The following is a 19,191-nucleotide window of genomic DNA, read 5'->3' as shown; positions in this document are numbered from 1 at the left end:
TTTTGGTGTAAGGTGGTACAATCCTATCATACCTCAGAGAAGTGACTTTGTATTAGAGACTTCCCTATTATGAATATTGGATTAAGGGTTTGGATTTCTACACTATAAAATGGGAACGGAGCGGGAGTTTGGCCCTTGGTTCCTGAGGTTAGCCTGAGAGAGCAGAGAGAATAGAGCCAGCAGCGGGAGGAGGCCACGTGGAGAAGGCCAGGAAAAGCAGCCAAGATGGCGGAGTGCTGAGTGAGATGCCAGTTTGTACAGAGTTTGTATCTGGGATAAGGAAGGAGATGGGGAACTGAGGAGAATAAGGCTGGTGAGCTAGAAACCTTTGATTCTAGGAAACTCGGATAAGTCAGTAGCTTTGTGAGCACTGAATGTGACTGGGTTTTGGAGCCCAGTGTGTATTTTTACTTGCCCGCCGGGTGCAAGCTAGATTAAAGACTATGGCCCACCAGTTTTTGGCTCCGCTGTTTCTTTGCCGACTGTCCGAATCCAATGCGGACCTGCATGGGCTGGGCTGCTGTGATAGTGGCCCTGGCCGTGGCTTCTGGCTTTACAATGTTTATATTAGCTTCTTAAATCTGATCAAGGAACTAAAATTTCTGTGTTTTATATTTTTTATTTAAAAACAGGAAATATACCTACCACCCAGACTTGTTGGAAAATCAAGATTGAATAAGAACACATGTTCCCTGGTTAATCCCTAGCTCATAGTAATTGTTCAATAAATAATTATTATTTTATATTATTAATCTCTGACAAATCCTAAATAAATTTGTTTAATCTCTGTGTTGTTACAACAATGTACCTCTTTATGGTATCTTTCATTTACCTATCTATAGGTTTCCTCTCTGTGACAAAGAGTTTCTTCATTTATCCTATATTCCCAGCTCCTGCCATTTGAAAAGGTGGGCATTCAATCAATGTTTAGTGAATACATGAATAAGTGAATAAGCACGTACATGAATAAATGAATTAATGTATAGTAAAACAAAATAATGATAAACTTAAGATTCCCAATTTTTTTAACAGTTTATATAAGCCAAGTCAATTATGTCAAATTTATTTGTGAGAATAATAAAAGCATCATAAGACATTAATCTTCTCATTTTTTTTTAATTTTTGGTCTGAAATAAAGACCTATTAGACTGCTTTATAATTTTCTTGAGTCATTCTCAGAAACAGGATCTAAAGGTATAAATGGGAACTTACATCATAGTTTTCATTTCCTGCTTTTGGATAACTGGTTGAACTACTTAAACTCAACTTGCTAAAGTCTAATAAATGCATATCTCATATGACTTCACTCAGAGATCCTCTTTTGTCCACAAGCAGTTGTCTTAGAAGGAAAGAGATCTCAAATGTGTCAACTGAAGAGCTCAGTAGAACAATGGAATACCGTTCTGAGGTACAAAATTTGGATGAAGATGGATATACTCAATTAGACTTTAGCTCTCGAGGCATCACCAGGAGACCTGTGCCCTCAGAGAAAGGTATTTTTTTCTTTCTGCCTTCAAAATTTTCATTCTCATCAATTAAAACACTTAAGTGGAGGAAATTTATAGACCTGTGATTTGTTGGGGTTTTATTAATATATTTTTAAGTGTTTTCTGAAGTCACTGAAGATAAGTTGAATGCACTAAGACTTATCTCATGGCAACCATTCACTGATGAATTATTAGTATTTAAATTACGATGGTGACAGAAAACATGGTATCTGTTCTATAGAAATAGGTCAGCTCTGAGGAACTAGTAATAAGTATAATGAATTGTAAAAATGGAAGGATTTCAATAAAAGTGACTTGTTTGTTTGATAGAAGTAAATTATAGAATACAGTTCAGGGAAACTTAAAGAAGTGTATACATAAACCACATCAGGATATTGGAAATAAGAAAGAAAAGAATAAAAAGATGAAAGTTAGGTGAGAAATGAAAACAAACATGACTTCGTAGTAAAGGCCAAAGGGAAGTCAGAAGATATAGGATTCAGAATCCTGAATCTGATTATTTTTTGGTGTGTGTGTGTGTGTGTGTAGTAAGAGCTTGATTTAGATTTTTTTTTTTAAACAACAGGAGTTCTTTGTATACCAATGAAGAAAAATATATGTGTTAAATGAAAAGGTCCTATTAGTAAGACATGAGTCTTAAACAAAATGTAAAAGAACTAAAATATGGAGAGGAGAGTTAAAAGATCTCCCTCTTCCTAGAACAATCAATTTAGTCTCTACTATAACCCTAGTTCTCTTATTTGACAACTCTCTGAAATGCTCTTACTGCTTATGCTCAAAGACTAAACTATGTTCTTGGCATGATGATGTTAACATAAAATGAGGTTCTTGTTATCAACATAGAGATTATTCACAGGTTTTGACATCAGAATTTGTTCTCTTTCATTTTCTAGTTGCTCACATTGCACAATTATTTTGCTCTCTGTACTTACACAATTCTTTTCTTGGGCAACATGTTGGGGAAGAGTGGAAAGACTGGATGATGCAAGAAGTAGGGAGGCATGTGTGTGTTTATATATAAGTGCAGACAAACAGTGAGTTACCTGTAATCTGCTAGTAGTCTCTTAACTAGATGCTTTTTTATGTGTTAGCTCATTTAATTCTCACAATAATCGTTTGATTTTTCATTAAGAGGAATGAAAAACAAAGGAAGTAATTTGCCAAAAGTCATACAATATCTACTTAAAAAGGGAAGATCACCCTTAGTAAATCAGTGTTATTTCCCCTACATTAAACTGTCTCTTCTAAGAATTAGTGGGATTTCAGGAATCCTGGTAATGTCCTATAGACATCAATGTGGAACTGAAATTAAAAGTGCATAGTTATCCAGGCACAGTGCTCAAATTATAGTTCCAGAACGTGAAAAGGTATACTAGATTAGATGGGTATCAGTGATTAATAGTTCACTTTAGAATTTGCCAGATTTTGATTATCTGTAGAATTGAAGTGCTCCACAATCCATCATTATTCAATCCCTGCTCCCTCTGGCTCCACCAGGACCTTGTGCTGCATCTCCTTCTTGGCGTTCCATTGCTGTGACTTTGGGAATCCTATGCTTCATAATACTTGCGATAACTGTAGTCCTGGGTACGCTGGGTGAGTATTGTTGGGGAAGATGAACAACAATAGAAGATTTAACAAGCATTTATAATGTTCCAGATACTCTCTTAAGAGCTTGACATGCATAATCTAATTTAATCTGTATATTAACCCTATTGAATTCTCACTTTATTTATAAGGGAGGTAAGAGATGGAGGATATTTTACTTTAATATCACAAACCACTTAGTGGTAGAACCATAAATAGCAATTTAGGCAATCTGTCTAAAAAACTCATAATCTGAACTACATTGCTCTATTCTTTCTTGAATAGCTGGTTCCAAAGCTGTGGAATTACCAGGATAAATGAATATAAGAAAACCAGTGGAGGTGGAGAAGAAAGTAGAAAATGATGCTATCATTCTAATAAAATAAATTCCTTAATGAGACTATGTCTCATGATTTAAGAAAAATGTATTATAATTTATCTTTAATCTAAACTCTGTTAGATAATACCAGAAATTACCTGAGGCACTTATTAAGTAGATATTTTATAATGACTGAATAAATGTTCTTAGATTATATATCTCATGCATTCTATTGTCAATAAAGTATTATTTTGCCTTCAGAGAGTCTTTATTAGATTCCTTTATTATTCAGATGTTTATTGAGTATAGTATGTTGCAGGTACTTACTTGGCAGATTCTCAAGAAAATTTCATTTTTAACATACAGAAGAAAGAGAAGATTTATTACTATTTTAAATCTATCATGGCTCCAATTGACTTTATTCTATTTGCTTCTTGCTGTCTTCTTCCTCTTCTTCTTTTTTTTTTTGTGACAGAGACAAAGAGAGTCGGAGAAAGGGACAGATAGGGACAGACAGACAGGAAGGGAGAAAGATGAGAAACATCAATTCTTCATTGTGGTTCCTTAGTTGTCCATTGATTGATTTCTCATATGTGTCTTGATCGGGGGGCTACAGCAGACTGAGTGGCCCTTTGCTCGAGCCAGTGACCTTGGGCTCAAGCTGGTAAGCCTTGCTGAAACCCAATGAGCCCATGCTCAAGCTGGCGACCTCGGGGTCTCGAACCCGGGTCCTCCACATCCCAGTCCGACACTCTATCCACTGCACCACCGCCTGGTCAGGCTTCTTTCTTCTTAATACTTTCTTCCTTCCTTTCTTTCTTTCTTTCTTTCTTTCTTTCTTTCTTTCTTTCTTTCTTTCTTTCTTTCTTTCTTTCTTTCTTTTCCTTCCTTCCTTCCTTCCTTCCTTCCTTCCTTCCTTCCTTCCTTCCTTCCTTCCTTCCTTCCTTCCTTCCTTCCTTCTTTCTTCTTTCTTCTCTCTTTTATTTTCTTTACTATAACACCTTCAGGGAAGTTATCTCTTTTTCTCCACTTGTTTAATATATCTATCATCTATTTTATCTATTTTTCTATCATCTACCTATCTTTACCTCTCCATCAGCAATGTATTATCTCTTTATTATTACTCAAAAATCTATCTCTTTTTATTATTTAGTCCCTTCTCTTTTTATACTCCCTCCCACTGGCAATCATCAGTCTGTTCTCTGTATCAAATGTGTTTTTGTTTGTTTATTTCATTCTTTAGATTCCATACATAAGTGAAATTGCATGGTATTTGTCTTTCTCTCTCTGACTTATTTCACTCAGCATAATTTTTAAGATTTTAAGATTTTTAAAAAGATGTTTTCCATTGACTTCCATTGTTTCATTTAGTTGTGTACTCACTGATTGTTTCTTGTACATGCCCTGACTGGGGGTTAAACTTGTGACCTCTGGCTTTCCAGGTCCACACTCTATCCATCTAGCCACCCAGCCTGGGCCAGATTTCATTTTTTTTATAGCCGAGTAATATTTCATTGTATATATGTACCAAAACATTTTTAATCCACTTGTCTACTGTTACCTGGGTTGCTTCCATATCTTAGCTATTGTAAATAACACTGCAGTGGACACAGGAGTGCATAGAGTCTTTTAAATTAGTCTTTGTTTAAATTATAAACAAAATATGGGTTTTGGAATTTTAATTTTCAAGCAGTAGAATGACCTTTTTGTCACTAACATTGTTGTCAATATCTGAAGGTATTTGGCGATTCAATTCAGGAAGCAACCCATTGAAGAATGACAATTTTTCATCAAGAAATAGAAAGAACCACAGTCATCCCACACATTCATCTTTAGAAGAGAATATGGCTCCTACCAAGGCTATCACAACCACAGGCAAGGGCAGAATTAAAAAACTAATGGAATTCTTGATTCAAGAGGGTTAATTATTGATGTTATGGCCTGAGGTGGGAGGGTGTGAAGAGAGTGCTTTTACATGCAGTGATTGTGCATTCAAAGAAAGCACGCATCAGTATTACTTCAGTTGAATAAGCCCCTGTCATATATATAATGAAGTAATATCAATAATACCCCATGCACTTGGCTGAACAGTTCTCAGTTGGATTATTTTTTTTAAATCAGTAACTAACTTAGCCCTGTCTATGTGTTTAGGCTTATAGGACACTGTACAATAGGAAATATGTTCTCTGCCCTTAGGCAACTGACATTTTAAAGTGAAATAAGAATAAGAAATAGCACATCAGAAAGGAAGAAAGGAAAAGATAAAGGAAAGAAAGAAAAATGATAATACTTAAGAGGCTAAATTACACACATGTACAAGAGATAGATCTAATAGATATGTTCCTGAAAACTCTAGTTAAATTTGTTTTTCTTTAATCATGCAATTTCACTGATATTACTACAACTTTATATATACTTGATCTTCTAATTGCATTATAATTGAACATGACAGCATTCTGACTTCAATTTTCCATCTCTGGACTCATACTCCCTTCATGGGTAATGTTTATAATATATGCTTTTCTTTTTAATTAGTTAATTAAAAAAATTAGTTAATTTAAAAAATTATTATCAAGTAGCTAATAATACAGGAAAAGAAATACTCTGTAATTTGAATAATTCTTATATTTTTCTCATTTTGAAAATTGCCTTCTAAAATGAATTTCACACCTGTAAAGTAAGTTAACACAAAATTACTGTATATTTCAATGATTGATTTTGAGTTGATGTATTTCAAGTGTTAAGAAGAAGGGAGCTCTGGGCTGAATTTGAAGGAATGATAGACAAGAAGGAAAGGAAGCATGACTGTCTAAAACACTTTTATAGTTAATTTATTTTTTAATTTTAAATGAATGAGGACATCTTAACGTGGGTTCTTTTGTAAAGCCATATTCTTATAGTGTGAATTAAAAATGAAATATTTGAATGGCAATTCATTAATTATTTATTGTATCCTCAGGATGGATGGTACTTGTACTGGAAAAGTAAAATGGTATGATATGAACCACATTGTATTTATCTTTTATTTTTAGGAGTTCTTTCCGGCTCCTGTCCCCATAACTGGATTAAACATGAGAATAGCTGTTATCTATTGAGCACATCCTTAAGTTCCTGGAATGGAAGTAAAAAACAATGCTCTCAACTGGGCTCTAATCTCCTGAAGATAGATAGTTCAAAAGAGCTGGTAAGTGTAGATTTCAGTTCTAATCCTTTGTGGTCTATATTGAGCAGAAAAATAGAGGTAGATTCCAGGTAATGATAATCTTCCCTAAGAAAATATAATTTTTAATATTCTTCATAATTATAACATGCATTAAGTGGGTAATGTTTATAATATATATTTTTCTTTTTAATTAGTTAATATAAGAAAATAAGCACATTGTATTTTAAAACAAACCCTTTTAAATACACTGCAAGTTTGCATGACTGTAATAATCAGACCACAAATCATTTCCGTGAGTTTGGATTTCAATTTTTAAATTTGGTGATAAACCATTCTTCCTCATTGTCATTATGAAGAAAAATAGCAGCAATGACAATATACATTTATAAATCATTTACTTTTTACAGATACTGGAAAAGGCAAAAAAGTTTAAAAAGTAAACTTGATATTAAAATGCTTATATAATTTGTAAGAAAAAAGAAGCAACAGCTATTTAAAATGAAATATTTGGTATCAGCAACTAATATGATAGGAAGTCAGAGAGAAGTCTCTGTGGACATAAAACATTTTACAGAGAAGATGGGACTTATAACGCATCATGAATGAAGGCTAGACTTAGATGGGCTATAAGAAAGATTAATATATATCTAAACAATTTATAATTCCTTCATTAATTTTCATTATTATCAATTTTTTTGTTTCTGTTTTGTGTTACCCAACAGTTGTAGTTTACATGAGAATTAATGGAAGTATATGTAGGGGAAAGAAAAAGAAAGGGACGGGAAGTCTGCCTTTTAGACTTTATTGTATTTGCCCCTATATGTGCTATATTTGTCAACAATTCAAATATCATCTGAGAAGCATTTCTTTGTATTCTATTTTTTATTTTAGCGAGAGAGGGAGAGAGAGATAAAGAGATAAGAAGCATCAAGTTGTAGTTGCAGCAATTCAGTCATTCATTGATTGCTTCTCATATATGCCTTGACCCCCGGGCTCCAACTGAGCCAGCGACCCCCTGCTCAAGCCAATGACCTTGGGCTCAAGCTGGTGACCATGCGGTCATGTCGATGACCCCACATTCAAGCCAGTGACCTGGCACTCAAGCTGGTGAGCCTGTGCTCAAGCTGGTGACCTCAAAGTTTCAAACCTGTGACCTCAGCATCTCAGATCTATGTTCTATCCACTGTGCCAATACCAGTTAGGCTCTGAGAAGCATTTCTTGTCAAAGGTTTTATACACTGCTCACAAAAATTAGATCAGGGACTGTGCAGATACTCCAGTCCTTTCAGTCTTTTGTATAGTGCATTTTCACTAATGAAATAAAAGTTGGTTTTATAACTCATTTGCATAATTGAACAACTTTCTTTGACTTATTATTTGCTTTTCTGATGTTCCTGTTTAATAAAAAAAATCAAATGCTTTTTTTTATTGCTTCATATTTATTTTGAAATATCCCCTAATTTTTGTGAGCAGTATAAATTTATATTTTCCATTTGAGGAAAAATAATGATCATCATTCATGAAAATTACTTAGGAGACTTGTCCTTAGATTTGGTCAGGTAGATTGAATGGAGGTAGTACAATTTTGACATTATGGATATATTCTTCATAGAAAATTAAACAATAATGACTGTAAAGAAATGAAATATGCTTTTTGTGACATATTGAATGTCATTTTGAATGTCAGTGACATTCAAAAAAAGTTGTCACTTCTCATGAGGTTGATGCCAATGTAGGTATGCATCCTTCACGAAGGTCATTCAACTTGTCTCTTTCTCAATGTCTATAAGAGTCTTTTTTTGTTTCTTCTCTGTCTTTACCTCTCTATCATCTATTTATCTCTCTCTCTCCTTTTGATGGTATTTATATTTGTTTCCCTACAGGAATTTATAATACAGCAACTGTCTTCCCAACCTCATCATTCATTTTGGATAGGGCTCTCTCGCCCTCACACTAATGGGTATTGGTCCTGGGAGGATGGCTCAATATTCTCTTCTGACTTGTAAGTATCTAGAGAGACAATGACTTATACCCTTTTTCAAAAAGGGAAGAGTATGTCAAGCAGTTAAAAATATGATTTGTTGATCATCTTTAAGAAAGACGAAGAGAACCATGAATAATGATAAAGAGAAAGAAACAGTGAGCCAGGAAAATAAGAAAAGAAGAGGGTAGGAGAGAACTTGATGTTCAAAAAAAGCTGAGTAACCATTTAGTGCTATCAACACAAGTGTTCCCTCAGCTTTCTCACCAGAAGAGTATCTGCCATCTGTTTAAAGTTGTTCAGTAAGAAACAGTCACTGTTGGTTAGTGTAAAACTGAGGTTATGAGCATGGGCTTTGGAGTCATGTTTTAGCTTTAATCAACGACTTGCACTCACGTGTGAAATCAGATAAATTGCTTAGTCTATTGGATACCTTCTCTCTTCATCTGTAAATAATAATAAAAATAGTAACTACCTCTCAGAATTTTTAAATAAAGGAAGGAAAAGTCAAATCAGTTAGCATAGTGTCTTGCGCATAGCATACATGTAATACATACTATTATCATTAATTTTAAAAGCAACTGCATTTTATATTTTATAAAGTTCTTTTCAACATATTTCAGCCATGACCAGGTAGCTTAGTTGGTTAGAGCATTGTCCCTATACTCCAAAGTCTCAGGTTCGTTCCCTGGTCAGGGCACATATAAGAATGAATAGATTTCACACTTGATTACAAATTCTTCTTCATTGTGTATGTATTAATCAGGGTTCTCCAGAGAAATAGAATCAATAGATCTATATGGACCTATATAGATCTTCTCTGGAGATCCCTAATGCACATACAATGAGAAAGAATTCATATATGGAGATCTATTAGGAGGAATTGACCCATACAATTATGGAGAAGAAGTCCCATGATAAGCCTCCTGAAAGCTTGAGATCCAAGAAAGCCTGTGCAAGTATAAAGGGCTGAGAATGAAGGGAACTGATGGTGGAAAACCTGGTGGTAGGGCAGGAAATAATGGGCTGAGCTGAGCTGTCTTAGTTCACAGAGTGAAACAGGAGAAAAGGGAGGGGTTCTTCCATCCTTTTTGTTCTACACTGCTCACAAAAATTAGGGAATATTTTATAGCTTCATATTCATTTTGAAATATCCTCTATTTTTTTGTGAGCAGTATATTTAGGCTCTCAGTGGATTGGATGATGACCACACATATTGGAGAAAGCAGTCTACTCTCCACTGATTCAAACACTAATTTCATCCAGAATTACTCTCATCAACACTCAGAAACAATGATTTAATATGAGTATGGCCAGTCAAGCTGACACATAAAATTAATCATCACAAAATGTTGAAATCTTCCTCACTGCCAGTCATCATTTTATTATTAATATCTGCAGAATATAAAATTATATTTCCCTTTTAAGTTTCTATTATTGGGGGTGTGTATATGTATGTATATAACTGTTTCTCCCCCACCATCCCCCAATCAATCTCAGTGGGTTTGTTTTCCAATTTAATTAGTCTTTTAGAGAAAAAAGTTTTGACTTTTTTGGTTCTTTCTCTCCTCTCCCTATGTCTTTTAAATTCTTCTTTCATTATTTTCAATTATCATCTTTATTACTTTTTTCTACCCATTTTCTTTGTTTTGAATTTGCTTTTCTGTCTCTAACATTTTTTATAAATGTTTAACTCCTGTGATTCAACCTTTCTTTTTCTCAAATCATTTAAGGTTATAATTTTAATGTATTTTTATTGTCATTCAGTTTGAAATACTTATTTTTCATTATGATTTGTTCTCTGACTTATGAGTTACTTCAAAATGTATTTCTTAATTTATTTCTATCTGTGTATTTATAGTTATCTTTTTGTTTTAAGTTTCAGCTTAATTCCATTGTGGTCAGAAAACATACTCAGAGTGATGGAAGTTCTCTGATTTTTCTTTGCTTCTGCTTCCCATACTTAGAGAATTATATTAAAATCTTCCATTGCAATTCTACTTACAATTCTGCAAACATTTTAATTGATGTGAAGCCATATTATTAGATGTATATAGACTTAGACATATAGATTTATGAAGTCAGTTCATCTAGATAGTCCCACATATTTGTGGTTTTCATTGCTTCTTATTCCTTTCTGCCTGTCCTAACTTCCATTTTAAGTAATTTTTCTTAGACTTAAAGAATACTCATTAGTATTTCTTTTAGAGTTGAAATTTTACAGTTGAATTCTGTATCTAAAACTTTTATTTCAACTTTTATAAAAAATATTTTCTTTGAGTATAAAGTTAGACATTTGTAGCTTTTTCCTTCTCAGTTACTCAAAGATATGTGTTCTATTTTTTTTATTATTGCTTGTAAAGGTCAACTATTTGGAAGTAATGAATGTTTTAAATCTGATGTCTCTTTTCAGATTTGGAAAATACGCAGGTATATACTTGCTTCAAATGATTTTCCTTCCCTATCTTTCTTCCCTTCTTCTTGGATCCCAGATACATATATTGTAGAACCATTCACAATTATTTTATGTCTTCCTTGCTTTTTTCTGTATGATTGACCTTTTTTGTTTTAATCTATTTATTTACTGCTAATATATTTTTCAGTTCATTACTTTTTTTATCTGTTGCTATTCTGCTGTTAAAAATATCCTTCAAGTTTTAAGTTTTGTTTAGTAAAATTTTCAGTTCTGTAATTATACTTTAGTTCTTTCTAGAAGCTACCCTGTCACTATTTATAATTTTTAGCTTTCTTTCGTAATTTGCAATACTGTCCTTTTATTCCAAAGATACAGAGTATAGTTGTTTGACGTTGTGTTTGATAATTCTGTTTTATACTCATGTGTGTCTGTTTCTACTATATTTTTTTCTGTTTTTCATTCATGTTGATTTATTGTTATATATGATGATTATTTTTTATAGTGTGCTTAACATTATATCTTAAATGTTTGTAGAATTAATCTGAAGTTTACACAATGGCTTTTCATGTTCTCTGGCAGGCACCACTGGGTAAGACTAGGACAAACTACTAATTAAGATCACATTTTGATTTTAATACCATTTTACTATTTTACCTTCCACTAGCACAAGCACAGTAAATTTATTAACAAACAGCTTGACAAAATATATATATCTTACATTTCTATAACCTTTTTTTGTCTTAAGTTTTCTTTTGCTGTTTTAACATCTGACCAATGGACTCTTTCTCTTTTTTTGTTACATAGAGTGAAAAACTTTTTATTTTTTATTCTGACATTCAATATTATTTCCTATTAGTTACAGCATAGTGGTTAGTTAGACATTTATATACTTTGTGAAGTGATCCTGCCAATAGTTCTAGTACCCACTTAGCACCATACATAATTATTATAATATTATTGACTACCAATTTATACTTTATAATTTCTTCACCTTTTTTACCCAGGCCTTCAGTACTCCTCTCATCTGGCAACCGTCAGTCTGTTCTCTGTGTTTATGAGCCTATTTCTGTTTTGTTTGTTTATTTTGTTCTTTAGATTACACATATAAGTGAAATTATATGGTATTTCTCCTTCTCAGTCTGACTTATTTTACTTATCATAATACCCTCAAGATCTACCCATGTTGTCACAAATTGTAAGATTTTCTTCTTCTTCTTTTTTGTGTCTGAGTAATATTCCATTGTATATATGTATCACTCCTTCATGCTTAGTCATCCATTGATGATGACACTTAGATTGCTTCCAAATCTTGGCTATTGTAAATAACACTGCAATGCACATGGGGGTGGATATATTTTTTTGAATTAGTGTTTTGAAATTCTTCAGAGAAATACCCTGAAGTAGAATTGCTGGGTGATAATATATTTCTGTTTTTATTTTTTTAAGGAAGCTTCATACTTTTTTCCATAGTGGTGGCACCAATTTGCATTCCCACCAACAATGTGCAAAGGTTCCCTTTCTCCTATATCCTCACCAACACTTGTTATTTGTTGATTATTAATGATAGCAATTTTGACAGGTGTGAGGTGATATTTCATGGTGGTTTTAATTTGCATTTCTTTGATGGTTAGTGATTAGCCATCTGTATTTCCTCTTTGGAGAAATTTGTATTCAGGTTTCTGCTGAATACAATTTTTTAATTATATTGTTTGGATTTTAAAAAAAATTATTTTTAAATTATATAAAGTATTTATGAATTTTGGCTGTAAACCCCTTATCAGATGTATCATGGGCAAATATCTTCTCTCATTTTGTAGGTGTAGGCTTGATGCTAGATGAAGCCCTTCCCCATTCTCAGCCACAGGGCACAGTATCTTGACCTCAGGACATGAGATAAAGAGTAGTAAAAATGTTTCTAAGGTTTTACTAAGAGCAATAGAACTGAGACACCAGATATGTAACAAGGAGGGACACACAGGGCAGTGTATACCCTTCCCTTTACCCCCTGCTTACCTTTCACTTGCATGTTGACAGAAACTAGAATAGCTAACTAGGGCTTAGTTATTTAACCACAAGCCCACCCAGCAGGGTGCTGAACTTTTACTAACTGGCTGCTATCAGTGCTGCCTCTGTATGGAAGTAATAGAAAGTATGTCTGCTCCATCTGGTCCTCCTTGTGGTTTCTTTGAGATCCCACAACATCATCAGATTCATATTCTGGGTCTGGACCTCCTGTGTTCAGTAGGTTATCTTCTTGTTTTCTTGATGGTTTCCTTTGATGTACAAAAACTTGTTTAGTTTAAGGTAGTCCCATTTGTTTATTTTTTATTTTTCTCCCTTGCCTGTCTAGATATATGAGAAATACCATGCCCTTTCGGAAATCACAAGAGTGGGACCATATTAATATTTTGATATGTTTCTATGCCTTGGCTGTAATTTAATCTAGTTTTGTCCATATATAAAAACAAACAAACAAACAAACAAACAAGCAAAAAGTTCTTGGATATCAAGGAAAGTTTTAGAGAACTTTTGGTGAGAATTCTCCCTAAAACCTGGATTAAAATTGTTTCATGCCCTTGTCCTAGTCTTTTTTTACAAAAGAATTTTCTCTATCCTCCAAGCTCAGGGCCAAGAAGAGATAGATATACAAGATGAAGAATATCAGACTATAGCTTTTACTCCAAGACTCAGTGATGGTTTTTGAGCTTAACTAACACTGCTCCTTCACGAGACTGAAAAGTGAATAGAGCAGAGCCGTGCTTCCACTTATACATAGTAGTTATTGAAATTGTCTGACATTGTATTCTAATACAATTCTGCCTTCAGGATACATTGAATTATATAGGAATTTTTGCCTTTTTTTTTTTTTAAAGAGAGACAGAGAGACAGGACCACTGAGCTGTTCCTATATGTGTCCCGACCAGAAATCAAACCAGCAACTTCTGCACTATGGGACAATGCTCCAACCAAGTGCACTATCTGGCCAGGACTTGCCCTTTTTTTAAAAAACCTTTGATATCTCAGATTCTTCATTTAGTTCTAGATCCCTTTCAGCAATAACTCTTTTACTTGTTCCACTCACTAGTATATCTAATAATGATTCCACTAACTTGTTATTCTATTTCATAAATATACTTCTAAGTGAGTTTGAAAGATATGCAAAGAACTGTTGTTCATAGAATATTAAGTGGGGATTTTTTTTTTGTCAGAAACTCTATTTAATTTTTTTTTTTTTTTTTCATTTTTTCTGAAGCTGGAAACAGGGAGAGACAGTCAGACAGACTCCCGCATGCGCCCGACCGGGATCCACCCAGCACGCCCACCATGGGGCGACGCTCTGCCCACCAGGGGGCAATGCTCTGCCCATCCTGGGCGTCGCCATGTTGCGACCAGAGCCACTCTAGCGCCTGGGGCAGAGGCCACAGAGCCATCCCCAGCGCCCGGGCCATCTTTGCTCCAATGGAGCCTTGGCTGCGGGAGGGGAAGAGAGAGACAGAGAGGAAAGCACGGCGGAGGGGTGGAGAAGCAAATGGGCGCTTCTCCTGTGTGCCCTGGCCGGAATTGAACCCGGGTCCTCCGCACGCTAGGCCGACGCTCTACCGCTGAGCCAACCGGCCAGGGCAGAAACTCTATTTAATTTTTATGCAACTAGTAGTATTTCTTAAAAACATAAGCAACCTAAGTGCTCATCAGTAATTAAAGGGATAAAAAAATTGTGGTACATTTACACAATGGAATACTACTCAGCCATAAAAAAGAAGGAAATCTTAACCTTTTTGACTACAAGGATGGACCTGGAGAGTTTCACTTATAGTGAAACAAGCCAGTCAAAGAAAGACAAGTACCATGTCATTTCATATATATCTAAAATCTAATGAACAAAAAAACTAACAAAATAAAAACAGACTCATAGATACAGAGAACAGACTGACAGTTGTCAGAGGGGAGGAGGGTTTGGGGCTGGTTAAAACATTAAAGGGATTAAGCAAAAAAGAAAGAAAGAAAGAAAAAGAAAGAAAGTAAGAAAGAAAGAAAGAAAGAAAGAAAGAAAGAAAGAAAGAAAGAAAGAAGAGAGAAAGAAAGAAAGGAAAAAGCAGACGCAGACGATAATATGGTGCTTGCCAGAAAGAGAAGGAGGTGGGAGAGGTAGAAGAGGGAAAAAAGAGGATACATGGTAGCAGAGCCTGACCTGTGGTGGCACAGTGGATAAAGCATCAACCTGGAAACGCTGAGGTTGCTGGTTCAAAACCCTGGGCTCGCCTGGTCAAGGCACATATGGGAGTTGATGCTTCCTGCTCCTCCCCCCTTCTCTCTCTCTCTCTCTCTCTCTCTCTCTCTCCCCTCTCTATAACAAATAAATAAAATCTAAAAAAAAAAAAAGTAGCAGAAAGAGATTTGACTTGATGCAATATATAGATTATGTGTTACAGAGTTGTGCACTTGAAGCATGTATGGTTTTGTTAACCAATGTCATTCTAAGAAATTCAATTTAAAAAGTCTTCAGCCTTGGTAATGCCTTAATAATGAAGGATATATACTATTACCACTTGAGAACTAATACAATCTAAATTCAAGTCTTTTTTTTCCAATAATGTAGACATGTCAGAAACTTTTGTTTACTAATTTCCTCACTGATTTATTTCAGCATTGTGTATCCTTTATGTTTGTTCTAATTACCTTATTTTATTTCTTTTAACAGGTTTCAAATAAAAACCACAATGCCCCAGAAAGCCTCACCTCACAACTGTGTATGGATTCATATGTCAATATTTTATGACCAGCTTTGCAATGTACCCTCATACAGTATTTGTGAAAAGAAGTCATCTATATAATGATGGGGTGTTGCCATGGGAGGAGCAAGAGAAGTATATAAGGTAGTAAGGAGGGTAGAAAGAAAAACAAGAAAGGTATTTGAGGTAAAGATAAATGTTAAAAATATCAAAAGAGTTCAGCCAACTTTACCTTTAGCTGAGAAATAGGATAGAAAGACTGTGATTTCTGCACAGTCTTGTAATTAATTTGATTGGTAATTCAGTATTATATTCTAATTAACAGAGACCTAGAAATGGAGTCAGGGCAGCAGAATTTGAATTTTTATTCTATGACCAACTTGGCATTAACCACAATTCCTTGGTGTTTCAAGGAGATCTTAATTTCTGTCTCTGCCAGAGTCATTTTTGTCCTTAGAAAGTACCACAGGAGTACACACGGTGTGTTTTCGTGATGTTCCTCCACTTTGAGCATCAGACACAGGGAAAAGTCACATATAATTCTGAGTAGTTAAATGAAGAAATAAAAAATAGCTTCACTATAATCAGAGCTATTTTATTTTTTTATTCAACAATATGGTCATAATTGTGATCAAAAGCACCATAAAAAACAGCAACTCCATCTTTTTTTCCTTAATTAAATAGCCCAGAAAAAAGTTCTTCCACATCTATAATAAGATCTATAATGTGAAACTGTAGGAAAACTCTTAAGAGAGAGCTTTTTCCTTTTTTGTTGTTGTCTAGTCACTTTTTTAAATTCAAATTTTTAATTACAGTTGGCATTCAATATTATTTTTTATTAGTTTCAGGAGGGCAGCATAGTGATTAGATATTTTTATACTTTACGAAGGAATCCCACCAATAATTTCAGTTACCCACTTGACACCATACAAATAGTTATTACAATATTATTGACTATATTCCCTCTGCTTTACTTAACAACTATCAGACTGTTTTGTAATAATCAATTTGTACTTATGAATCCTTCACCTTTTTCACCCAGCCCGTCAACACCCCTCCCACCTGGCAATGTAAGCCAGTTTCTGTTATGTTTGTTTGCTTATTTTGTTCTTTAGATTACAAATATAAATGAAATTATGTGGTATTTGGCTTTCTCTGTCTGACTTATTTCACTTATCACAATACCCTCAAGATCCATCTATGTTGTTGTAAATTATAAGATTTTATATTTTTATGGCCAAATAATATTCATTGTATATATGTACTGCTTCTTCACCCAATCATATATTGATAGCACTTAGGTTGTTTCCATATTTTGGCTATTGTAAATAATGTTGCAGCCTGACCAGGTGGTGGCGCAGTGGATAGAGCGTCGGACTGGGATGCAGAGGACCCAGGTTCGAGACCCTGAGGTCGCCAGCTTGAGTGCGGGCTCATCTGATTTGAGCAAAAAAAGTCCACCAGCTTGAACCCAAGGTCGCTGGCTCCAGCAAGGGGTTACTTGGTCTGCTGAAGGCCCGTGGTCAAGGCACATATGAGAAAGCAATCAATGAACAACTAAGGTGTTGCAACACGCAATGAAAAACTAATGATTGATGCTTCTCATCTCTCTTCGTTCCTGTCTATCTGTCCCTGTCTATCCCTCTCTCTGACTCGCTCTCTGTCTCTGTAAAAAAAAAAAAAAAAAAAAAAAAAAATGTTGCAATATTCATAAGGGTGCACATAACTTTTTGAATTAATGCATTGGACTTTTTTGAATAAATACCCTACAGTAGAATTGTTGGGTCATAAGAAAGTTCTATTTTTAATTTTTGGAGGATCCTTTGTACTGTCTTCTATAGTGGCTGCACCATCAACAGAGTACAAAGTTTCCTTTTCTTCATCCTCGCCAACATGTTGTTTGTTGATTACTGATGATAGCCATTCTGATAGGTGTGATATGATAATTTTAATTTGTGATATGATAATTTTAATTTGTATTTCTCTGGTTGTTAGTGATTTTGAGCATCTTTTCAGATGTCTATTAGCCATCTGTATGTCTTCTTTGGAGAAATTTGTATTCAGGTCTTATGCCCAATTTTTACTGTATTGTTTACTTTTTGTTGTTAAATTGTTTAAGTTTTTAAAATAAATTTTGGATATTAACCCTTTCTCAGGTGTATCATTAGAAAATAACTTCCAATTTGCAAGTTGTCTTTTCATTTTCTTGATTTTTTTTTTCTGTGCATACCATTTTGGGTTTGATGTAGTCTCATTTATTTATTCTCTTTTGTTTCCCTTGCTTGCGGAGATATATCAGAAAGTATATTACTAAAAGTAATGTTAGACAGTTTATTATTTTTTTCTAGAAATTTTATGGTTTGGAGGCTTACATTTAAATATTTAATCCATTTAGAGTTTATTCTTTTATATGTTATAAGAATGTGATCTAGTGCCTGACTGGGCGGTGGTGCAGTGGATAGAGCGTCGGACTGGGATGCGGAAGTCCCAGGTTCGAGACCTTGAGGTCATTAGCTTGAGTGAGGGCTCATCTGGTTTGAGCAAAAGCTCACCAGCTTGGACCCAAGGTCGCTGGCTCAAGCAAGGGGTTACTCGATCTGCTGAAGGCCCGCGGTCAAGGCACGTATGAGAAGGCAATCAAAGAACAATTAAAGTGTTGCAATGTGCAATGAAAAACTAATGATTGATGCTTCTTATCTCTCCATTCCTGTCTATACCTCTCTCTGTCTCTGTAAAAAAAAAAAAAAAAAAAAAAAAGAATGTGATCTAGTTTCATGTATTGTCCAATTTTCTCAACATTATTTACTGAATAAACTGTCTCTACTCCATTGCATATTTTGATCCTTTGTCATACATTAATCGATCACATAAGCACAGGTTTATTTCTGGGTTCTCTATTTAGTTCCATTACTTTCTGTGGCTGTTTTTATGCCAGTATTATGCTGTTTTGATTACTTGGAATTGTAGTATAGTTTGCTATCAGGCAGGGTAATATTTACAACTTTCTTTTCTTTCTCAAGATTTCCTTGGCTATTCAGGATGTATTATGATTTCATATAAATTTTAAAATTATTTCTTCTAGTTTTGTGAAAAATTCCTTGGCATTTTGATAGAGGTTGAACTAAATCTATAGATTGCTTTGGGTAGTAAGGGCATTTTAATAATTTTAATTCTTCTTAGCTGTGAGTATGGTACATGCTTCCATTTATTTGTATCTTTAATTTTTTTCTTCAATGTCTTGTAATTTTCTGAATTTAGTTCTTTTATCTTCTTGGTTAAATTCACTGTTAAGTATTTTTTGATGCAATTATAAATAAAATTATTTTAATAATTTCTCTGATAGTTTGCTATTGGTGTAGAAAAGTGCAATCAATTTCTGAATATTAACTTTGTATCCTGCTATTTTACTGAATTCATTCATTAGTTATAATAGTTTTTTAATAGAATCTTAGAATTCTCTACTTATAATATTGTCATCGCAAATAAT

At 34.2% G+C, this 19,191-nt stretch overlaps 1 protein-coding gene across 4 annotated transcripts; it reads left to right on the top strand.

Annotated features, from left to right (window-relative positions):
* Nucleotides 1-1,313: 1,313 nt before the first annotated feature.
* Nucleotides 1,314-16,848, top strand: LOC136385040 (C-type lectin domain family 7 member A-like). Of its 4 annotated transcripts, XM_066355808.1 has the most exons (6): nt 1,314-1,493; nt 3,006-3,104; nt 5,152-5,289; nt 6,447-6,598; nt 8,461-8,579; nt 15,674-16,848. In XM_066355808.1, the coding sequence occupies exons 1-6, from the start codon at nt 1,391-1,393 to the stop codon at nt 15,804-15,806; spliced, it is 744 nt and encodes a 247-aa protein (XP_066211905.1). In that variant the 5' UTR covers nt 1,314-1,390; the 3' UTR covers nt 15,807-16,848. The 4 variants fall into 4 exon arrangements, with proteins under 4 accessions (XP_066211905.1, XP_066211914.1, XP_066211922.1 ...); XM_066355817.1 differs by lacking the exon at nt 5,152-5,289; XM_066355825.1 differs by lacking the exon at nt 8,461-8,579.
* Nucleotides 16,849-19,191: the final 2,343 nt, after the last annotated feature.

This window comes from Saccopteryx leptura, chromosome 1 (genome assembly GCF_036850995.1).
Source record: "Saccopteryx leptura isolate mSacLep1 chromosome 1, mSacLep1_pri_phased_curated, whole genome shotgun sequence".
Classification (NCBI taxonomy): Eukaryota; Metazoa; Chordata; class Mammalia; order Chiroptera; family Emballonuridae; genus Saccopteryx; species Saccopteryx leptura.
The sequence above is the reverse complement of the archived record's forward strand: the minus strand, read 5'-3'. Positions and strand labels throughout refer to the sequence as shown.

What these genes read in the sequence shown, in the direction of transcription:
- LOC136385040 (XM_066355808.1), top strand. Translation starts at nt 1,391, where the DNA reads ATGGAATACCGTTCTGAGGTACAAAATTTGGATGAAGATGGATATACT. An exon ending in TGTAGTCCTGGGTACGCTGG is followed by an intron (nt 3,105 to 5,151) that starts GTGAGTATTGTT and finishes CAATATCTGAAG; the next exon opens with GTATTTGGCGATTCAATTCA. An exon ending in TCAATATTCTCTTCTGACTT is followed by an intron (nt 8,580 to 15,673) that starts GTAAGTATCTAG and finishes TTCTTTTAACAG; the next exon opens with GTTTCAAATAAAAACCACAA.